At 40.9% G+C, this 19,209-nt stretch overlaps 1 protein-coding gene across 4 annotated transcripts in view; it reads left to right on the top strand.

Moving 5' to 3' along the window:
- The first annotated feature begins 1,069 nt into the window (after window positions 1-1,069).
- Window positions 1,070-19,209, top strand: part of DMTF1 (cyclin D binding myb like transcription factor 1) — a 46,149-nt gene continuing 28,009 nt past the window's right edge. For 2 of the 4 annotated variants that reach the window (XM_062179478.1, XM_062179475.1), the window contains exons 1-4: window positions 1,070-1,184; window positions 11,689-11,811; window positions 12,909-13,025; window positions 14,935-15,057. In XM_062179478.1, the coding sequence (XP_062035462.1) occupies window positions 12,917-13,025; window positions 14,935-15,057 (232 nt within the window). In that variant the 5' untranslated portion in view covers window positions 1,070-1,184; window positions 11,689-11,811; window positions 12,909-12,916. Of the gene's footprint in view, window positions 1,185-2,829; window positions 2,970-11,688; window positions 11,812-12,908; window positions 13,026-14,934; window positions 15,058-19,209 lie in introns of all 4 variants that reach the window. The other 2 variants (XM_062179476.1, XM_062179477.1) reach the window with 2 other exon arrangements.

Here is a 19,209-nt window from a genome sequence, read left to right as displayed (position 1 = left end):
TCGCTACAAAAAAAAAAATGAAATTCATTTTACACAACATGCATCTTTCATGAGTTTTCAAAATACTCCCCGTACGTACATTTGGCTGGAAATCCAAGCAAATCTTTATTTTTCTAAACTAATTTCAATGTGTAGTTTGCTTATTTTCACCCAGCGTTTTCTTTGATGAGTGTCACTTTACACTTGTTTTCCAGGAACACTCTGTATTCAGAGGAAACCAGGATTGCACAAGACAACTGAAATTGCTCATAGAGAAAAATAAACCACTGAATCTTAGCCTCAATGACTTACAATTGAGGCACACATGCACCCATTCCCCAGAGCCTCCACTTGACAACATCACAACCAACGAATACTAATCAAGTCTCGAAGTGACGGCTGTGCCACAGCAGAACACACTGTCCGTGGTATTTGATAAGTCAAATGAGGCTGGACCCATGGCAGAGCAAGCAGCCGGGCTCGGACCACAGCCTGGTGTGCAAGGTGGGGGCGCGCGCCCTGGGGACAGGTCTTCCCCTCCACCTCTCCAGGACACGGAGTAACTCAGGAACCGAGCACGGCGCTAGAGCACCTTCCCGGTCCTCCATGACCGAGACCACGCCCGCGCCAGGCGCCCTTCACCACGGCGCCATCGCGCCTCATCCTCAGCGCAGCGGCACCGCGGCCCCAGCGAGAAGCCACAGACACGCGTGGGCTTCTCCCCGGCAGCCGCGGGGCCCGTGCCTCACGGGCCGCTCCCCTCGCCGCGAGCCACGGGGACCCACGAAACTCGGCCGGCGGGGCCTAACGTCCCCCGGAGCCGCAGAAGGGTCTCCCGCCCAGCACCGCAGCGGAAAAAACAGCTGCCGAGACGCCCTAGCAGGGGCCCGGGAGCAAGGACGCCAACCACCGTGGCCCCAAATGACAGCAGTGGAGTAGCCTACCCAGGGACTTTTCTCGCGCGCCGACTTGGCCGGAAGTGACGCCAGCAGCCGGCGCGCGGGGCCGCCCCTCGGGAGAGGCGGGGGGAAGGGGGAACAGGCGGGGGCCGGGGGCGGGGCGCGGCCGTAGCTCCGTTTCCGGTGGCTCGTCGCGCTCGCTCACTCCAGCTGCAGCCACTCTCGCCCGTGGCTGCTTCCTCCATCCTGGTATTTTTTGGAGCCTCCATCCTGGTTCTTCCAAAGTGCCCGGACCCAAAACAGGAAGTAAGTGCGATGGAACCTTCAGGTCCCAACCGCCGCCAGGGCCGCTCCGCCCAGCGGAGCCTGTCCGGCCCCCTTGCTGCCCGCTCGCTGCCGTCGGCCGGCGCCAGCTGCGGGCGCCCAGGCACCGCGGGCGGGGTCGGAGCCGGGCCTTGGTGACGCTAAAGCTGCCGTCTCCGCACGCTCCGGCCAGAGCCTCCCTCTCGGGGCCCGGCCGGCGGCGGTGGCGGCTCGAGCTACAGAGCAGGAGGACGAGTGGCCGCCGAGACACAGCTGCGAGCCGGCGGGGGCGGAAAATGGCGGCGGATTCGGAAGAGCTAAATGGCGCCGGGACCCCTGGGGGGTGGGGTGGAGAATTGGGCCGGGGAGTGCGGACGGTGAGGGAGCCTCACTTGTTTTCCCGAGGTGTTCCTTTTTTGTTTCTTTGTTGCTTTTTCCGGTTTGGTTCTGGGGTGCGGAAGAGGAGCGGTGGGCTGGGGCAGGTCTCGCCGTAACCCCCCCCCTCTTTTTTTATTTTTTATTTTATTTTTTGTTGTTGTTTTTTCCCTTTTATTTTTGGTGGGCACCTTGCACCGTTTTCGCCTTGGGGGTTCAGCCTGGCTCAGTGGTTCGATGTCCAGACCGGAGACTCGGGGCTGCTGGCCGCGGCTTCCTGTCAGCCCGCGTCTCTGAGGAGAGCGGCGGGGCTGCGGTGCGGGAGGGTCCCGGGCGAGCTCGCTGCCTGCGGAGGTGCCGGGTGCCCAGGAAGTTTAAAAGAAGAAAGCATTGGAAGTCCGCCGGGCCTGTAGCCAGGGGCGTCGTTGTGCGTGTTTACCTCCGCGCCCGGCGCGGCTCGGTGCGGGGGGTTGATAGGGGCTGCGTTTGGGTGACAGAAAGGCTCGCTGTGAAGGCTGGGGCGATGCCCCCTTCAGGTGTCGGCCTGGCCTCGCTCCCTCTCCCCGACCCGAGGCGAGGTCGGGCGTCCTGGGACGTCTGGGTGGCTGCAGGGGACGCTGGATTCTCTAGGGTTCCTTTCTGATCGTGTGTCTTAAGCTTAAAACCAGTGCCATTTGGAACTCTTCAGTTCGTAGGGGACAGTCTTGCTTGCAGTTCGTAAGTTCCAGTCCAAGTTAGGAAAATATTTTTCTATGTAGAAAGTTCTACAGACATGAAAACCCGTCTTTGTTTTTCAGCCAAGGGTCTTCGTATGCTTCAGTTACATCGAATTTCTTTCTGTAAGCTGATGGAAGTTTGTGTGTGAAGGTTGTTGGTTTTAGTCCTTGACCACCACTTGAAAGACTGTGCCGTGATGGTACGCCAGAATCTTAGTTTTTTGCTACGATGGTGTAGTCGTGACAAGACTTAGTATATTTAAGATTTAGAAATTTAGTGCTTAGGAAAAAAGTAGCAGGTTAAAATTACATTCTCTAACATCACAAAAATTGTCCAGCTAAGAGAATACAGCTTGATGTGAGACTTAGGGTTTTTTCCTCCAGTCACAAAGCACAAAAAACAGCTTGTGTTTGGGGGGGGGGGGCGGGGGACTTCTTACAGTTATGAATGAAGAAAACACTTTCCATTATTTGTGATATTTTGTCATTATTTTTAATTTCCATATCTTGGTGTTTTGTGTGCCACCAAACAAGTTAATTTTTTCCCACTGTTTTAGTTGATAGGCTCATCCCAAAATATGCTTTTTGGGACTGATCTAGAACCTGCATATTCTGCGTGAATATCTTTAATTGATTGCAGTTGAGCTAGATGGTGGAGCCAAAATGCTATTGCCTTGTCTTCAGCAACATTTAATCAGTAAGTACTGGGCATTCTGTACTTCTTAAGGATTTAAGTCCACATTTTTAGCATTTGCATGAATAAATATGTGTTGTACAAGCATTTTGCACTTAGTGCTCAGGATTTAGAAATATTTTGAGAAGAAGCAAGCACAGAGTTTTGAAGTTAGCATTTGAGAGTTTGAAAGCAGAGCATGACTGGGAAATGGTTGCCGATAGAGAAACCATATCAAAAGAAGCAGGTGTCCTCTTTAGTGGTTGTTTGCTTTAAGTTTTTAAGTTCTATTTCCAGGTTACACCCCCCCCCCCCCCATTTTCTTATTTTTTAAATTATTTTTTGGATGGAGAAAGGTTATCATTCTGTTCTAAGAGTACTTTTAAAAGGCGGAAGCTGAGTGTATTTTGAGTACATTTAATAAGGTTGGTTAGAAAGCACCATTTAGTATTTAAAGAACAGAATACTACCCTTAGTCACTTGATGCTTCTTTTTGTTTTTTTAGCTTCATTTATCTGCCCAACAGCTACAGACCTTTTTTAAATGATGTTACAAACTTCATGTTCTGAAAATAACATCATTGAACAATTGTTTTCATTATGCTCCAATAAGTACATAGGCTTAAACTAACGGCTGTGAAAATAGAATATAAAACAAACATCCCTAAGAATCCAGTCTGATGTTAATGTTAAAGGAGCTTAAAAATGTTTTTGACTTTTCACTTTTTATTTGTTGAGCTCTTTATTTGGTGGCTCCAATAGTCTTTGACTATGTAAATTTAAAATGTTACCTAAAAAATAGTATTTTTAAAAACCACAAATGAACACACAGTTTAAACAGTTTTTGAAAGTATTGAAGTTCTAAATCATTAAACACATATTGGGGCTGGCGATCTGAATGCATGCTGCTCTGCTTCTGATCCAGCTCCCTGCTAATGCACCTGCAAAAAACAGCAGAGTACTTGGGCCCCTGCCCTCTACATGGAAGACTAGGCTGGCATTCTGGGCTCCTGGGCAGGCCTGATGAATTTGACCATTTGGAGAGTTAACCAGCGTATGGAAGACATCTATCTCTGTGTGTGTGTCTCTCTGGCTTTCAAATAATTAGTCTTGAAAATAAAAACACATACATATCTCTGTTGCAGAGATCAAAACTTTAGAACAGCAATGAAATTGAAGAGCTCATTCCACATGGCCTGTTTGACAGAGATGTTACCCTGCCTTCTCAAAATGAATTTTCTAGTAGTCTTTTACCATCACTTTCAGCACTGCTTTCTATTAAGAAAAGAAAAATTCCCTCAGACTAGGTACATTTTGAAATGTTTTGCAGTTTCAATTCTAAAAGGTTTTTCTATTAAGTAATTTTAAGATCTGAGAAAGTGATAAACTTAGTGGCCAAGTGTGAAATACAGAATACAGTTATTAAAGGTGTGTAATACTTGTTTGCTTTCACATTATTTCTTCTTTTGTCTCTGTGGTAGTTTGTGAAGAGAAGTTTTGCAGTAGAAATCATAAATGGGTTTTGATTACTTTGTTCCATAAAAGTGCAAATAAAGAGGAACCTGTTTATCATGTCTGGTTGTTTTGGTTTTCTTTCCAAGTTTTTGTAAAGACAGCCCATCTCATGACTGAATGCTAGAAATAAGTTACTGGGAAAAAACACCCTGCAGGTAGGTGTTTGGCATGGCTATTAAGATGCCACTTCAGAAACCCACATCCCGTATCAGAGTGCCTGGTTCCTGGTTGTAAGTCCTGGTTCCGGTGCAGATTCAGCCTTCCTGCTAATGCACACCTTGGGAGGCAGCAAGTGATCTCTCAAGTACTTGAATTCTGGCTTCTGACTTTGTCTTGGCCCTATCCTGGCTATTGCAGGTGTTCGGAGAGTAGACAGAGGGATGGGAGATCTGTTTGTCTAACTTTCAAATAAATAGAAATTTTAAAGAAGGCTCTTAATGAACAATATTTTTGTTTTTATAAATCTTGTTTTTTAAGATGGCTTTTTGATTATGTACTATGTTAGATTATTCCAAGCACTAGTGGTCAAAGCTAATTTCAGCAAAAGAAATACTCTTTGTTTATTTACTGCCTTGTGTATTTTTTTTTTAATTTTAAAAATTTTAATTTCTTTGAGTGACAGACATCTGCTGCATGAGTCAAGCTAAACTGATTTAGAAACTGAATTTAGGCCTCCCAAATAGGTGGCAGGGACCCAAATGCTTGACACCCAGGATTCACCTTTGTAGGAAACTGGAACCAGTAATAATGGGAGTGAGTGTCCTAGCTGGCATCTTAAATGCTGGGCCAAATGCCTACTCCTGTGTGTTTTTTGGAATCCGCCATAGAAGCTTTTAAAAATTAACTTCAGAAGTGTGCATTTGGTGTGGTGGCTTAAGCTGCCACTTGGGACACTGCATTCCATATCAGAGTTTCTGGGTTTGAGTCTTGTCTCCTTCAGTTCCAGCTTCCTGCTGATGTGTATCTGAGATGGGAGGTATTGTGATGATTACCCAATCACTTGGGTCTGTGTCACCCATGTAGAGGGACCCAGGTAGGGTTCCAGGTTCCTGGTTTTAGCCTGGCCCACTCTAGTCTGTTAACAGGCACCTGAGAATGAAGCAGCAGATGAAAGACCTGTGCATGTGTGTGTGTCTGCCTTTCAAATTTTTAAAATTTTTGTTTTGAATTCATTGTAAATTAGGCAAATGTGATCTTAAGAGTTTTTGGTGGTGCCTTACATAGAAGTACTATTTAGAATGGATAAAATTCATAATCACATACTGGGTGAAAATAAACCTTTCAATAAGCAATATGATTTTATTGCCAAACCAGGAATGAAATTCTGTGCCTTAAAGTGACTCACACTACTAAGTAATTATCTTTACTCAAATAATAGTGATGTTTTCAGTAGATAATTGAAGCCAACATTTTAAGCAGTAAGACTTTTAGGATATATCATTAATTTTATGGTCATATTTTATCATCTTGAAACCAAGCAATAATAAACATTAGTTAAGTACTTTAATTCTTGTTTTATGTTCATTTATAGCACTATTTCTTCACAAAGTTTACAGAGGCCCACATCCCCAGGAATCTGGAACCATAGTCCAAAGCATTCTGTCTCAAGTGTGAAGTCTCCGTTTTCTTAACTTTGAATAAATTGGTAGTCTTAATGATGTTAACTCTGGCCTTGTCTGCTTTTTTCCCCTCCCTCCCTGCCTTCCTTCCTTCCTTTAGTTACAGAGAGGTAAAGAGAAAGAGATCTATCCACTGGTTCAGTCCCCAAATGGCCACAATAGCCACTACTGGGCCAGTCTGGAGCCAGGAGCCAGTACTCCATCTCAGTCTGCCATGTGGGTGCCAAGGGCTCAAGTACTCTGGCCATCTTCCGCTGCTTTCCCAGGTGCATTAGCAGGGAGGGAGCTGAATCAGAAGTGGAGCAGCCAGGACTTGAACTAGTGGTGGTACAAGATGCTGGCATCTCAGGAGATGGCTAATTCACTTCAGTTACCTACCACTAAGATTTTCTGTTTAGCAGACTTTGATTCTTTCAGAATAAAAATACCTTAACACATCTTTCAAATTCTTTCATATACATTATTAAGGCATTGCTTCTATGCAGTGGCAGGTATGTTGATCAGTGTGCAATGTTTTCAGTAGTATAACCTCAACAAAAATGTGTATTAATAATTGTTAAATAAATGCTTATTAATAATTGTTAAATAAATGCTATGTACTCACTAAAGATGTGGACCAAGTAGATTGGAAAATGCTTCTTACAGTGAGAACTTTATAAATTTATAAATCTAAATTTATAAGAGATAGTAGTGTGATCTCAGCGTTTAAAAGTATTGGTAAAAGGTTGGGAGGTAATCACAAAAATATCAGATATAGATAATTTTTCTTACTGTTAGAAAATACATCTGAAAATCCCATATGTCCTTATTGTCTTATTAGTTGAATTATGTCAGAGACTGCCTGTTAGCTGGTTGTTTGTCAACCTTTAATTCACCCAGTAAAACTGTGGAAAAAATATTCTGTAGTTTGCTAGGTTTCCCATTATAAGAGTATCTTACAGTGCTGAATTTTTTTCATATCATATAGTCTCATCCAGTCTTCTAGTTTAGTATCATGACCCTGAAGCAGTTAGGATCTGCACATGCTAGATCCTGTGCTTCTCCCGATCATCACTAATAGTATCTGGTCTACATTTGTGCTAGTGTTCTGCTTGGGAAAAGATAAAAATCTGTTTATAGAATTAAGCCCCACACCCCCTAAAGTAGCAAGAAATGCAACTTCTTTATTTTGTTTTTAGAGGATATTCAGCACTTAGTTACCCAGAAAGTCAGGACAATATGTTGGCTCAGTGGATGGAAATACCACCTAAGCTAATCTGTTGAAAAAGAACTTTACATCAGTGCTAGAATGGAGAGTATCATGAATGACTCATTTCTTTATTTAAACCATATTAAAAAATAGATCCAAGAGTTACTTCATTATACTTGTCCCTTTTTATTCTAGGTTATTAAATAGGATTGTTTTGTTCATTGGGAGTTATTAATGAAAACAAAATATTTTTAATTTAAATATACAAGCTCCATTATAAGTTGGTGTTGTGCCACATTTAAGGAATCTTTTCTTAAATTTGTTGGGATTTTATTGCTATTTAAAGATACTCATCAAATGATGGGACATGGTAAAATACCACTTCTCCAATTAAAATGGCTATTAAAATTTATTTTTCTTCCACTATGTCTTTTCATTTTTAGTGTTAATGGTACATATAAACAACCTATTACAGAGGAAGCCAAAATCAAAATGGGCTGTTTTATTTATTTACACCAGAAATTTGTTGGCAGAGTTGGAGGGCTTCATTGACATTTCCCTGATAAACAAGTGGAGAAGAGTTCGAGAAGTTGTTCCTATTCTTATAAGCTGATTTATTCCTGAACATTTCTCAGTCTAACATCAGATGTAGTCTTCCAAATAACAAATGTCTTGACCCCACTTTATCTCTCATTCTACCCAGCTTCAAAACTAAAGCTTTTGAAAGAAGCACCTAGGCCGGCACCGCGGCTCAATAGGCTAGTCCTCCGCCTGCAGCGCCGGCACCCCGGGTTCTAGTCCCTGTCAGGGCGCTGGATTCTGTCCCGGTTGCCCCTCTTCCAGGCCAGCTCTCTGCTCTGGCCCAGGAGTGCAGTGGAGGATGGCCCAAGTTCTTGGACCCTGTACCCACATGGGAGACCAGGAGAAGCACCTGGCTCCTGGCTTCAGATCAGCGCAGTGAAGCGGCCATTGGAGGGTGAACTAACGGAAATGGAAGACCTTTCTGTCTCTCTCTCTCTCTCACTGTCCACTCAGCCTGTCAAAAAAAAAAAAAGCACCTGTGGGTTTTTCTAACAATTCTATGTATTCCAGTAGAGCTTCTATCCCCTATATGAAAACTTCTAAGGTCATGCCAGTTGTTTTCTGTTGTGCCACGTCATACTATCAGCTTTCGATGCAGTTGACTACTTAATGATCACGAAAAACACTCAGATTTTTCAGTTAACACTTAGTTTCCTTCCTATAACATTGGCTAGTCCTCCTTAGTTTCCTTTGTTTTCCTCTTGATGTCTAAAAGTACTAAAAGTAATCCAGGCTGTCCTCTGTAATCTCTAGATATTCTCTTAGAATAATTTGTTTGCCATTAACTCAAGTATAGATCTAATGCTGATCTGTTGAGATCAACTCGCGTCTATCAACTTGACATCTTCATTTGGTTGCCTGTATCTTACATTTCATTACTGATATTGGTACTAATTTTTGCATTAAATTTAATACCTTGATTTGAGTGCCTCAAAACTTTGTCAGCTATTCAAGCCCAGAGATGAGGAATCTTTTTTTTTTAAATTGATTTATTTTACTTGAAAGTCAGAGTTAAATAGAGGAGAGGAGAAGCAGAGAAAGAGGTCTTCCATCTGATGGTTTCACTCCCCAGTTGGATGCAACGGCCTGAGCTATGCCAGTTAGAAGCCAGGAGCCAGGTGCTTCCTCCGGGTCTCCCACGCAGGTGCAGGGGCCCCAGAATTTGGGCCATAGCAGAGAGCTGGACAGAAAGTGGAGCAGCCGCCCATATGGGATGCCTGCGCTTCAGGCCAGGGTGTTAACCCGCTGTGCCACAGCACCAGCCCTAAGGAATCATCTTGAAACAGGTTCTGCACACAGTCACTATCATGTCTTCATTCAGTAAATCTTAAATCCTGCCTCCAAATTCCAGCCTCTGTCCAGCTTCTTTGCTTCCACTTTTCTAATCTATAAGAGATGTCTTAGACCACAGATATTCATATCTTATTCCCTTACACATTATATGTACAGCAGTCTGAGTGTTCTATTAACAATGTAATTTGTATTCCACCATTTAAAATCCTCTATGGATTGTGTTGAGGCCTTTTAGTATCTGTCCCTGTCCTCACCTTCCCTCATGCTCAAAAGCCTTTGCCATTCTGGTTGCCTTTTTCCCTTCCAGCAGGCCAAATCAGGTCCAGCATAGGAACTGTGCTGTTCTCCACAGTAGTGTATCATCGTTTTGCGGTTGACAGTGTAAAAGTAGCCACTAACCATACAGTTCTGTGTTTAATTTGCAAAGCAATGTAGAATTATTTACCAAACTCTAGGGTTTCAGAACTTGTAAAAGGAGCCCAGATTGCTGACTTAAAGCTGTACATTTCATGAGATCACCTCTAATGAATGTAAGTTGTCCTGGATGAAATGGTTTCTTTTCATCTAACTTCTTCAGACCCCTTTTCCGTTATACTTAGAATATCTCCACCAGTGCCGTGGCTCAATAGGCCAATCCTCTGCCTGCGGCGCCGGCACCCTGGGTTCCGTCCCAGTTGCTCCTCTTCCCGTCCAGCTCTCTGCTGTGGCCCAGGAAGGCAGTGGAGGATGGCCCAAGTCCTTGGGCCCTGCACCCACATGGGAGACCAGGAGAAGCACCTGGCTCCTGGCTTCGGATCACTGCGGTGCGCTGGCCGCAGTGGCCATTGGAGGGTGAACCAACAGAAAAGGAAGACCTTTCTCCCTGTCTCGTCTCTCTCTCTCTCTCACTGTCCACTCTGCCTGTCAAAAAATTTTTTTCTAAAAATAAAAGAATATCTCATCATATCTTTTCATCTACCTTTAGTTTTTCTTTTTTCCAAAATGTTAGATTTTAGGTCCTCATGATAATGCCAAGCCAGTAATCATTTTGCACCTATCAGATGAACAGGTGTGTTGTTTTTTGCTTGAAAATTTCTTTTCAGTTCAGCGTCCTCTAGTTCACTCCCCAAATTTCTACAGCTGCTGTAGCTGGGCCAGTCTGAAGGCATGAGCCAAGAACAACTTCCGGATCTCCCACATGGGTGCAGGAGTCCAAGTACTTGAGCCATCTTCTGCTGCTTTCCCAGGCCATTAGCAGGGAGCCGGATTAGAAGTGGAGCAGCCAGGACTCAAACTGGCACCTATATCGGATGCCAGGATTGCAGGCGGCATCTTTGCCGCTATGCAACAATGCTTAATTTCTTTAATTAAGAAAATTGAAAATTGGGGGCAGCAAAAATGCCCAGCAATAAGGGATTTATGAATATTGTCAAGGTTCAATACAGCATGATACAGAAGCCTTGTATTAAATGTCTAAGGTGATTTCCTTGATACTTTTCAATGTGAGTCGACTCTAAAAAGCAGTATATAAATTTGCACATAAACTGTCGCCTTACACATTAAAGGATAAAATCAAAGGGAGCTATGCAAGAGAATGAAAATGCATGCTCATTTTTGTTTATGGATGTTAATCTTTTACATTTCCCCATGTTTTGCAGTAGATATTACTAACCAGCTTTATTTTTTAATGTAGTAAATTCAGAAATGAGAGAAGTATGAAATCTGATATCTAACTTGAGGTTTTTCTGGCGAGATGTATACCTTTTCCGTTGCAGATTTATACATATGCAGCAGTTCGCAGTATCAAACTACCCTGGAGTGGTGTGGAGGGATATTTCAAAAATGGAAATTTTAATCATTAATTTTTGTTGAAACATCCCTATGAGCCTCAAAACCTATACTTTTTTAGTTCTTTGGTTGAACTTTGCCCTGACAATGAGAAACCCATTGGAAGAAGCCTTTGAAAACTTAGTCATTTCAAATTTCTTAAGATTTCACATCATATTCAAGAACTTGGTTGTAATACACCTTTTCGTGCCTGATTGTTTATAAAGCTTGTTTTCCACAGATCCCTAGTAGGGATGTTCACCTCAAAATGATTTCTGAGTGAATAAATAATGTATACTTTTTAATGCTTTAAGATGAAATGTAAAATTAAAAAGATGTTGATAAAAATTATAAAGAAACTATAGTTATTTGTAACATGTAAGATGGCATAGTTGACATACATAACCAGGTCATGTTGCCTAATGGTTCCAAGGTCTACTTCATAGAAGCACTAGCATAGCTTAGCCTGTTTTTCCAGAGAATGACTACCTGATGAAAGCTTGGGTTGCAAGGAACTGGCCATTAACTTAGTACACGATCTCATTTCTATCCTTTATTCATTACAGAATACTTGTGCAGGCTGATTTACAAAAGGTCTAAGTAAAAAGGACTCTGGTTTTGTCTTATTCTCCTAGAGTGGAGACTTCATGGAAGCTTGAGAGTGTCATGACGATACACATTGCCAGCACTCAGTTTTTGTTCTTATTAAACCTTATTGCATAATGCTATTATTTTTTCAGGGTGTTGTACAGATAGGAACATGGGGGAGAAACAGTTGGGATAACATGAAAGTGATGCTGGTGGCTAAGAGAAGGCGACTTGGTTCTGTGGGAAGGGCTGTACCTGCTCCATCCGTTGTCTAGGTAAGCCTGCCTTTGTTACAAAGACTACCTCATGAGTTGCCAGTTTTAGAAATAACTAAATTCTTGATTTCCATTTATCGTTATTTTGAGAGTGGCATCACCATTGTAAGTGATGCCCTTTTCCAACTGTTAATTTATATTGTAAAATCTTAATGAATTGTTGAATCTTTACCATGTAAATGTTAATATATTTAATTTTCTGCTGAAAGAAAAACACTCATTTGGTAAATTCTGTGTATGAATTGACTAATGTATGGTGTATATGAGCCAAATAAATAGTGATTGATTAAATATACATCAAGGCTTATATGCTCTATTTTGCAACAAAGTATGTTGACAAGACCAAAAATTAGTGTTGTGGCAATAACTTTGTTAAGCACTTAAGGTGACTATGAAGACTTTAGCCAGACCACTGATGATAATCCATCACGTTTCCCCTTATGAACCATAAGATTCTGTGACCCAAAACCTTAATCAATCTGTCTGAACAAGAAAAGGTAACATGCTATGTATCTAAAATAGCAGGTAAATGCACTTTGGACAATAATTATGTATTTAGACGTAGCACCTAGCTCTCTATCAGAAAAATAGTTTGGTCAAAGAATCATTTTTAGTGTTTTTATTTTTAAGCTAATAGAACTTGACTACTGTAAACAGTACTGGAAAACCATTTTTGAATCAAGATAACACTTATGATGTATCTTCTGAGGAATCAGAAGTTAAATGCCTATTTAAATGTCACAAGGCTGTGAGTAATAGCATAACCAAAAAGTAGTGAGAGTTTTGCTTATTTGACAAATGACTTTAAACAGGTCTTCTTTCATTGGTTGCGATGAAAACAACTTTTTTTAACTAAATACTGTAAATTTTAAAAATCAGAGTAGTTTCTTAATTTTGTCTGATTTTAAATGTATATAAATTTAATGAAAGACATTTTTGAAATCTGAACTCTGCAGTTTTACATAAAGAACAGTATAGTAATACATTCATAAATTTGCAGAGTATTTGGCGAATGGAAGGTCTGAGAAGGCTATTTTTTTATATTTGTATCTGGAAATAATTTTTAAAATTCTAATCTGGAGTCTGTTCTTATGCAGATTTGAGTATGAGCACAGTTGAAGAGGATTCTGACACAGTAACAGTAGAAACTGTGAACTCTGTGACTTTGACTCAGGATCCAGAAGGGAACCTCATTCTTCATTGCCCTCAGAATGGTAGGGGAGTTGCTGACATGAAATTGTGACTTTTTTTGGAATTTTTTAATACCTTGTCACCTTTGACTTCTATTAAGGAGATGGTTTGGACTGGCACAATAGAAGAAGAAGTGATGTCTTTGGATCATGAATTCATCTTCATTTACATTTTAAAATACAGTTTTACATGTCTAAATTTATCATAATTGTCAGCTACTTGCAAATCTCATTGTTTATTTTATAAAGAGGGTCTGTTGAAGCTCATAAGATGATGGTGATACAACTATTTGAATAGAATTTATTATTGACCATCCATAATACCATTCAAGAGCCTTCAGCTTTGAGATTATTTTGTTGCTTCTCTCTAAAAAATTTTTTTTACTTATTTGTTTATTAGTCAGAATTACAGAGAGAAGGCAAAAAGAGATCTTCCATCTGGTTTACTCCCCAAATGGCCACAACAGCCAGGCTGAAACCAGGAGCCAGGAGTTTCTTCCAGGTCTCCCACATGGATGTAGGGGCCCAAGCACTTGGATCATCTTCCACTGCTTTCCCAGGCACATTAGCAGGGAACTGGATCAGAAGTAGAGCCGCTGGGACTCAAACTGGTTCCCATCTGGAATGCCAGCACTGTAGATAGTGGCTTAACCTGCCAGGCCACAGCTCCCTTTTCTTCTTATCCCTCTCCCCGTCCCTATTTCTGTATTCTTTAAGTTCATCTTTACTCAATGTGGATTCTTTTTTCATTTTGTTTGTAACCCCCTGATTATTTCATTTAAATTTGTGATTTTAACTAGCACCCACCTTTAAAGATGACTCAAACTTCTTGTCTTTGTTCTGCATTCTCAGTGCTTCTCACAGGCACCTTAAATTTATCATATCCAAAGCAATTTTTTCACACAGTTTCTAAACCTAGTTTTCTATTTCATTTCTCAATTAGTTAATGTCCCAGATCGTAAGTATTCCTTATCTCCTTCATTATCTTCCTTTCATTCTATCATGAAAACTTGTTGATAGTATCACATTTTCGAATCCATTCCTTCCTCTCTTTAAGTCCCTCTTCCTTAGTTCAGGTTCTCATTTCTCATTTTTCATCTGGTGTCTCAATCTTTTAAGTAATCTATGTTTAATTCATCTTTGAAACTATAGATGAAATTGATTATGATACTCAATAGTATGAGAAGGGTTGTTTTTTTTTTTTTTAAGCTTCCTATTATTTTTAGAGTAAGTACTGGTTCTTAAATTTGGCTTGTAGGCATCCCGTCATTTCACCTTTCCTTACGGCTTCTCTGCCTTCCACATCTCATACTTGTGTTTCTGCAGTTCATAACTGTTTTTGTGTTTTATGTCTCAATCTGCACATATTGCTGCTACTGTCTGGAAGAATAATTCACTCTGACTTCCTTTCTCTTGCGAATTTAAGACATCTTCAGGAAATCTTCTCTCACCTCTGGTATAAATTAAGTGCATCCCCTTTGTACTCTCTTAACAACCTCTTCATTTTTCCTTCATAACTCCTGTAACAGTGTGTTGAAATTGTTAGTCATCTCCACTACATTGGAAGCTCCTTTACTGAGTGTCCTTTATTGCTCTGTTCTTAGCACTTAGCATGTAGTAGGCATTTATTAAATATTTTTGAATGAATGAAATAACCAGGCTTGGTCTTCATATGTGAAATATTTGGAAAGCCAAATGTGATGGTTTCAAAAGTGGCACCTTTGTTCATAGCTGCTTGTCATAAGACTAGGAGCTAAGTTTTACGCTAAATGTAGTGAAGGCAATGACCTTTTGAATCATGTTTGTACAAGTGAGTTTAGTTAAGTTAGAAATGGGCAAGACAGTGCTATAGACTCATTAGTAGTTAGAGCTTTTGTTTTTTCCTTATTGGTTTTGAAGTTTTTGTTTGGTTTATTTTTTTCCCTTCTATTAGAAGCTGATGAAATAGACTCAGAAGATAGTACTGAACCTCCGCATAAGAGACTTTGTTTGTCCTCTGAGGATGATCAGAGTATTGATGATTCTGCTCCTTGCATATCAGTTGTTGCACTTCCACGTAAGTCACCATATATTAAAAATGCAGACTTCCCCCTTGGAAGTAAAATTTTAGCTTGTTAAGAGATTCAGTTGGCAATTCTAGGTAGACTTGGACACGTTACTTTACATTTAGTGAAAAAAATAAATAAAACCTCTTAACCAGCAGTGAAGAAGTGCTTATTTGCCATCCATAACTCAATGCTGCTTTTATGTGTATTGCCCAATTTAACCTCAATCCGTCATTATAGGTTCCATAAAGAGCCTTTCTAGAAATTTTTTTCCTGGTGCCAGTATTGTGGCGTGCTGCACATGTGGGTGGGCTTGAGGCCCATCTGCTCCTCTTCCCATCCAACTCCCTGCCAGTGTGCTTGGGAAAGCAGCAGAAGGTAGCCCAAGTCCTTGGGCCCCTGCCATCTATGTGGGAGACCTGAAAAAAGCTCTTGGCTCCTGGCTTTGGACCTGCCCTGTACCTGCCCTGTTCTGGCTGTTGTAGCCATTTAGGGAGTGAACCATTAGATGGAAAATCTCTGTCTCTCCCTCCTTCTCTCTGTAAAACTCCACCATTCAAATAAATAAATAAATATGAAAAAGAAAACGGGTTTTTTTTCCTGATTGTGCTCCCCTCCAGGAAAATCTTTCCCAAAGTTTTTAAATGTACTGTATTTATGTCTTTGCTTATCCATAAAAAGAATAAGATTTATTAAAGATGGAGATGGGGTACAGTATTGTTTGGTTACAGTTAGCACAAAGCAAAATTTTGTCATATCAGTTGATTTTGCCCTGAGCATCAAGAAAAATCACATCTTCAATTAAGTCTATGTTTTTAACAGAGGAAGTCATTTCTTAAACACATAGACATGTGCCATGTATTTAGAGTTAGTAACTTGTTAAATTGAATAAAAGAGAAACTGCTGTATTTCAGTTTAATGTGACATCTATTAAAAAACAGTGTTAATGTTAATGGACAAGCATGCCATAGTTCTAATTAATATTTCCTCCTAATGGTGATTCATGTTTTTTAAATTATTCACTAATTTGGCTGTCATTATATTGTGATTCCATTTTAAAACTTGATTGGCCTGTCTGAACTGATACAACCCTATGGACATTTGCTAAACTAAAATTTTTTTCTAAGATTATTTTTGTATTTATTTGAAAGGCAGAATCACAGAGAGAGAGATGAAGGAGAGAGCGAGATCTTCAATCTACAGGTTCATTCTGCGGAGTAGCAACAGCCAGGTCTAGGCTGGGGCAGAAGCTGGGAGCTAGGAACTCCATCCTAGTCTCCCAAATGGGTGGCAGAGACCCGAGCACATGGACTGTCTCCCACTGCCTTCTCTGGCACAGTAGCAGGAAGCTGGATCAGAAGTGAAACAGTTATATGTGAAGCAGCATCTCGAGGCTAGCTCAACCTACTGCTCTGCAATACCACCCACTAAACTAGAATTTTTGAACAATCATATTCACGGAAACTATGATTCACTAATTAAGTAGACTATCTTGATCATGATCTTAGGTTCAAACCACATTTGACATTTTGTTGTGTTTCATGGTGTTAAAACTGGCTTTGTGCTCTCATTCACTTAACCTAAGATGATACTGATAGGTTGACCTGAAAGCACATGAGCTGCTTGATATTGGGTCATAGCATCATCACATGTAGAACATATTCAGGAACCTAATATTTAGCAGTGTACTGAATTTATGAAAAGTGGACTTTGAGGTATTTTCGTGTTCCCTGGATCAGTAAATTAGTATGTTGATAAATGAGCTCAAGACAGTTTCTGAGGTTTTCAAGAAACATAGAAAAGCATGAAAAGTATGAAGTAAAATATTCAGTACCATCATCTGAGGCTGGACTTCATGGTGACAAATAGTTTTTAAATATGTATATTTAGGGGGCCGACGCCATGGCTCACTTGGTTAATCCTCCACCTGCGGCACCAGCATCGCATATGGATGCTGGGTTCTAGTCCCGATTGCTCCTCTTCCAGTCCAGCTCTCTACTCTGGCCCGGGAAGGCAGTGGTAGATGGCCCAAGTGCTTGGGCACCTGCATCGGAGACCAGGAGGAAGCACCTGGCTCCAGATCAGCACGCCGGCCTTAGTGGCCATTTTGGGGGTGAACAAATGGAAGCAAGACCTTTCTCTCTCTCTCTCTCATTATCTAAGTTTGCCTGTCAAATAAAAATAAATAAATAAATAAATATGTATATTTAAATTTAATTTCAATATTCCAGTTTTTTCTAAGTGTTTGATACAACGGATAAATTTTACCTCTTTGGGCCTTAAAAATCCTCTCAGCATCTTGCTTTAAGTATCATATTAATCACTAACATTCTAATCTCTTTTTGCAGTTACATAACATTACATTTACCCTAGCCTCTATTCAGAGTTACAACTGTATGGTGATTAGGATACTCATTCAGGGATAGGGAACTTTTGTTCTGCCAAGTTCCATTTGAATATATATAACATTCACAAGCCACACGAAATTATCAACTTAAAAGTTAACCTGCTATAGATTTATTGAATTTCAAGTCCCACCTGCAACTGCCTTGGTAGGACCTGATAAAATGATTTCGTGGGCCTAATGCAGCCTTCAGGCTGTATGTGCCCCACCTTGTTACATGATTCTTTTAGTACCTTAGCCTGTTATTCCTTTACTTATTTTATATTCTTGCCTTTACTATTATTGAAGTCATTTTTTTTTAAATTATTTGACAGAGTTTACCCTCAAATCCTTTTCCGTTCTTTCACTTCATTTTTGTTTGGTGAAACCATAACCCTATCTAAATCTATTTTTGCCAGTTTATCTCATTGCCAGTGCAGCTAATTGAGCAGGATTAGAAAAACAGCATAAGCAAGCTTTTTGGTTTCATTCCTGATCATTAACCTGTACAGGACTCAGTGCTGCCTGCAGTCACATCATATTTATGTGTTCTTTCTCCCACTCTGAAATGACCATTTCATAGGTGCTGAAACTACCAGCACCTCCTCCACCTCTCTTACTCTGAACTGATAACCTGTGAACATTGAACAAAGTAATTTCTGTGAGTTCCCACTGTGAAACATGCACACCACCTGGATCCACTTTTGTACGTTCCATTCTTATCCTTTATCTCACTCTCTTGTTTGCTACATTCTTTCCCCTTTTGCTTCTCAGTGAGGTTGTTAATAGTGCTTTCTCTTTGAATCATCGGTTTTTCATCCTCTACTGAACCATCCCTGTCAATATGACAAACATGTCCTTATTTTTCCTTTAAAATAAAATGTCCTGTTTGCCAACTTTTTCCATGCAATTAAAACAGAATACCTTGAAAAAATTGCCTATATTTTCCTCCGTGTCTTCTTTCATTTTTCTTTAAATGCACTCTGTTCAGGATTTCATCCTTTTACTAAAACTCTTTTGCAGTCCTCCAGAGATCTTCTGGTTGCCAAATCCAGTGATCTTTTTATTATTATTCTTAGTTTTGTGTTACTTGATATGCCAGCAGCTTTTGACAATACTCATCATTTCCTCCTCCCTGAAATAGTTTGTCAGTTTGCTCTAAAGAACACATTCCAGGCCGGTGCCGCGGCTTAACAGGCTAATCCTCCGCCTTACGGCGCCGGCACACCGGGTTCTAGTCCCGGTCGGGGCACCGGTTGCCCCTCTTCCAGGCCAGCTCTCTGCTCTGGCCCGGGAGTGCAGTGGAGGATGGCCCAAGTCCTTGGGCCCTGCACCGCATGGGAGACCAGGAGAAGCACCTGGCTCCTGGCTTCGGATCAGCACGATGCGCCGGCCGCAGCGGCCATTGGAGGGTGAACCAACGGCAAAAAGGAAGATCTTTCTCTCTCACTATCCACTCTGCCTGTCAAAAAAAAAAAAAAAAAACACACACACATTCCACTGGTTTTCTTCCTACTTTTCTTCCCATTCCATGGTCTCCTGTGCTGACTTAGGTACACCACCTGTACCTGTAAATGTAGAACACCCAATGACTCAATCTAAGACTGCTTTTTTTTCTGTTTTCACTCTTTTCCTAGGTGGTGTCAATCCAGGGTTTTAAATACTTTCTGTAGTACCTCCAGTTTTTTTTTCTTAGGTCATACTTAAACTCTAGATATTCAGTAGATATCTCAAACTAATTTATTTACAACTGAGCTCCTGAAACTTCATAAATTCTTAA

The sequence above is a fragment of the Lepus europaeus genome, chromosome 20 (genome assembly GCF_033115175.1).
Source record: "Lepus europaeus isolate LE1 chromosome 20, mLepTim1.pri, whole genome shotgun sequence".
Lineage (NCBI taxonomy): Eukaryota > Metazoa > Chordata > Mammalia > Lagomorpha > Leporidae > Lepus > Lepus europaeus.
Note: the sequence above shows the minus strand (reverse complement) of the source record. Positions and strands in the feature narration are given on the sequence as shown.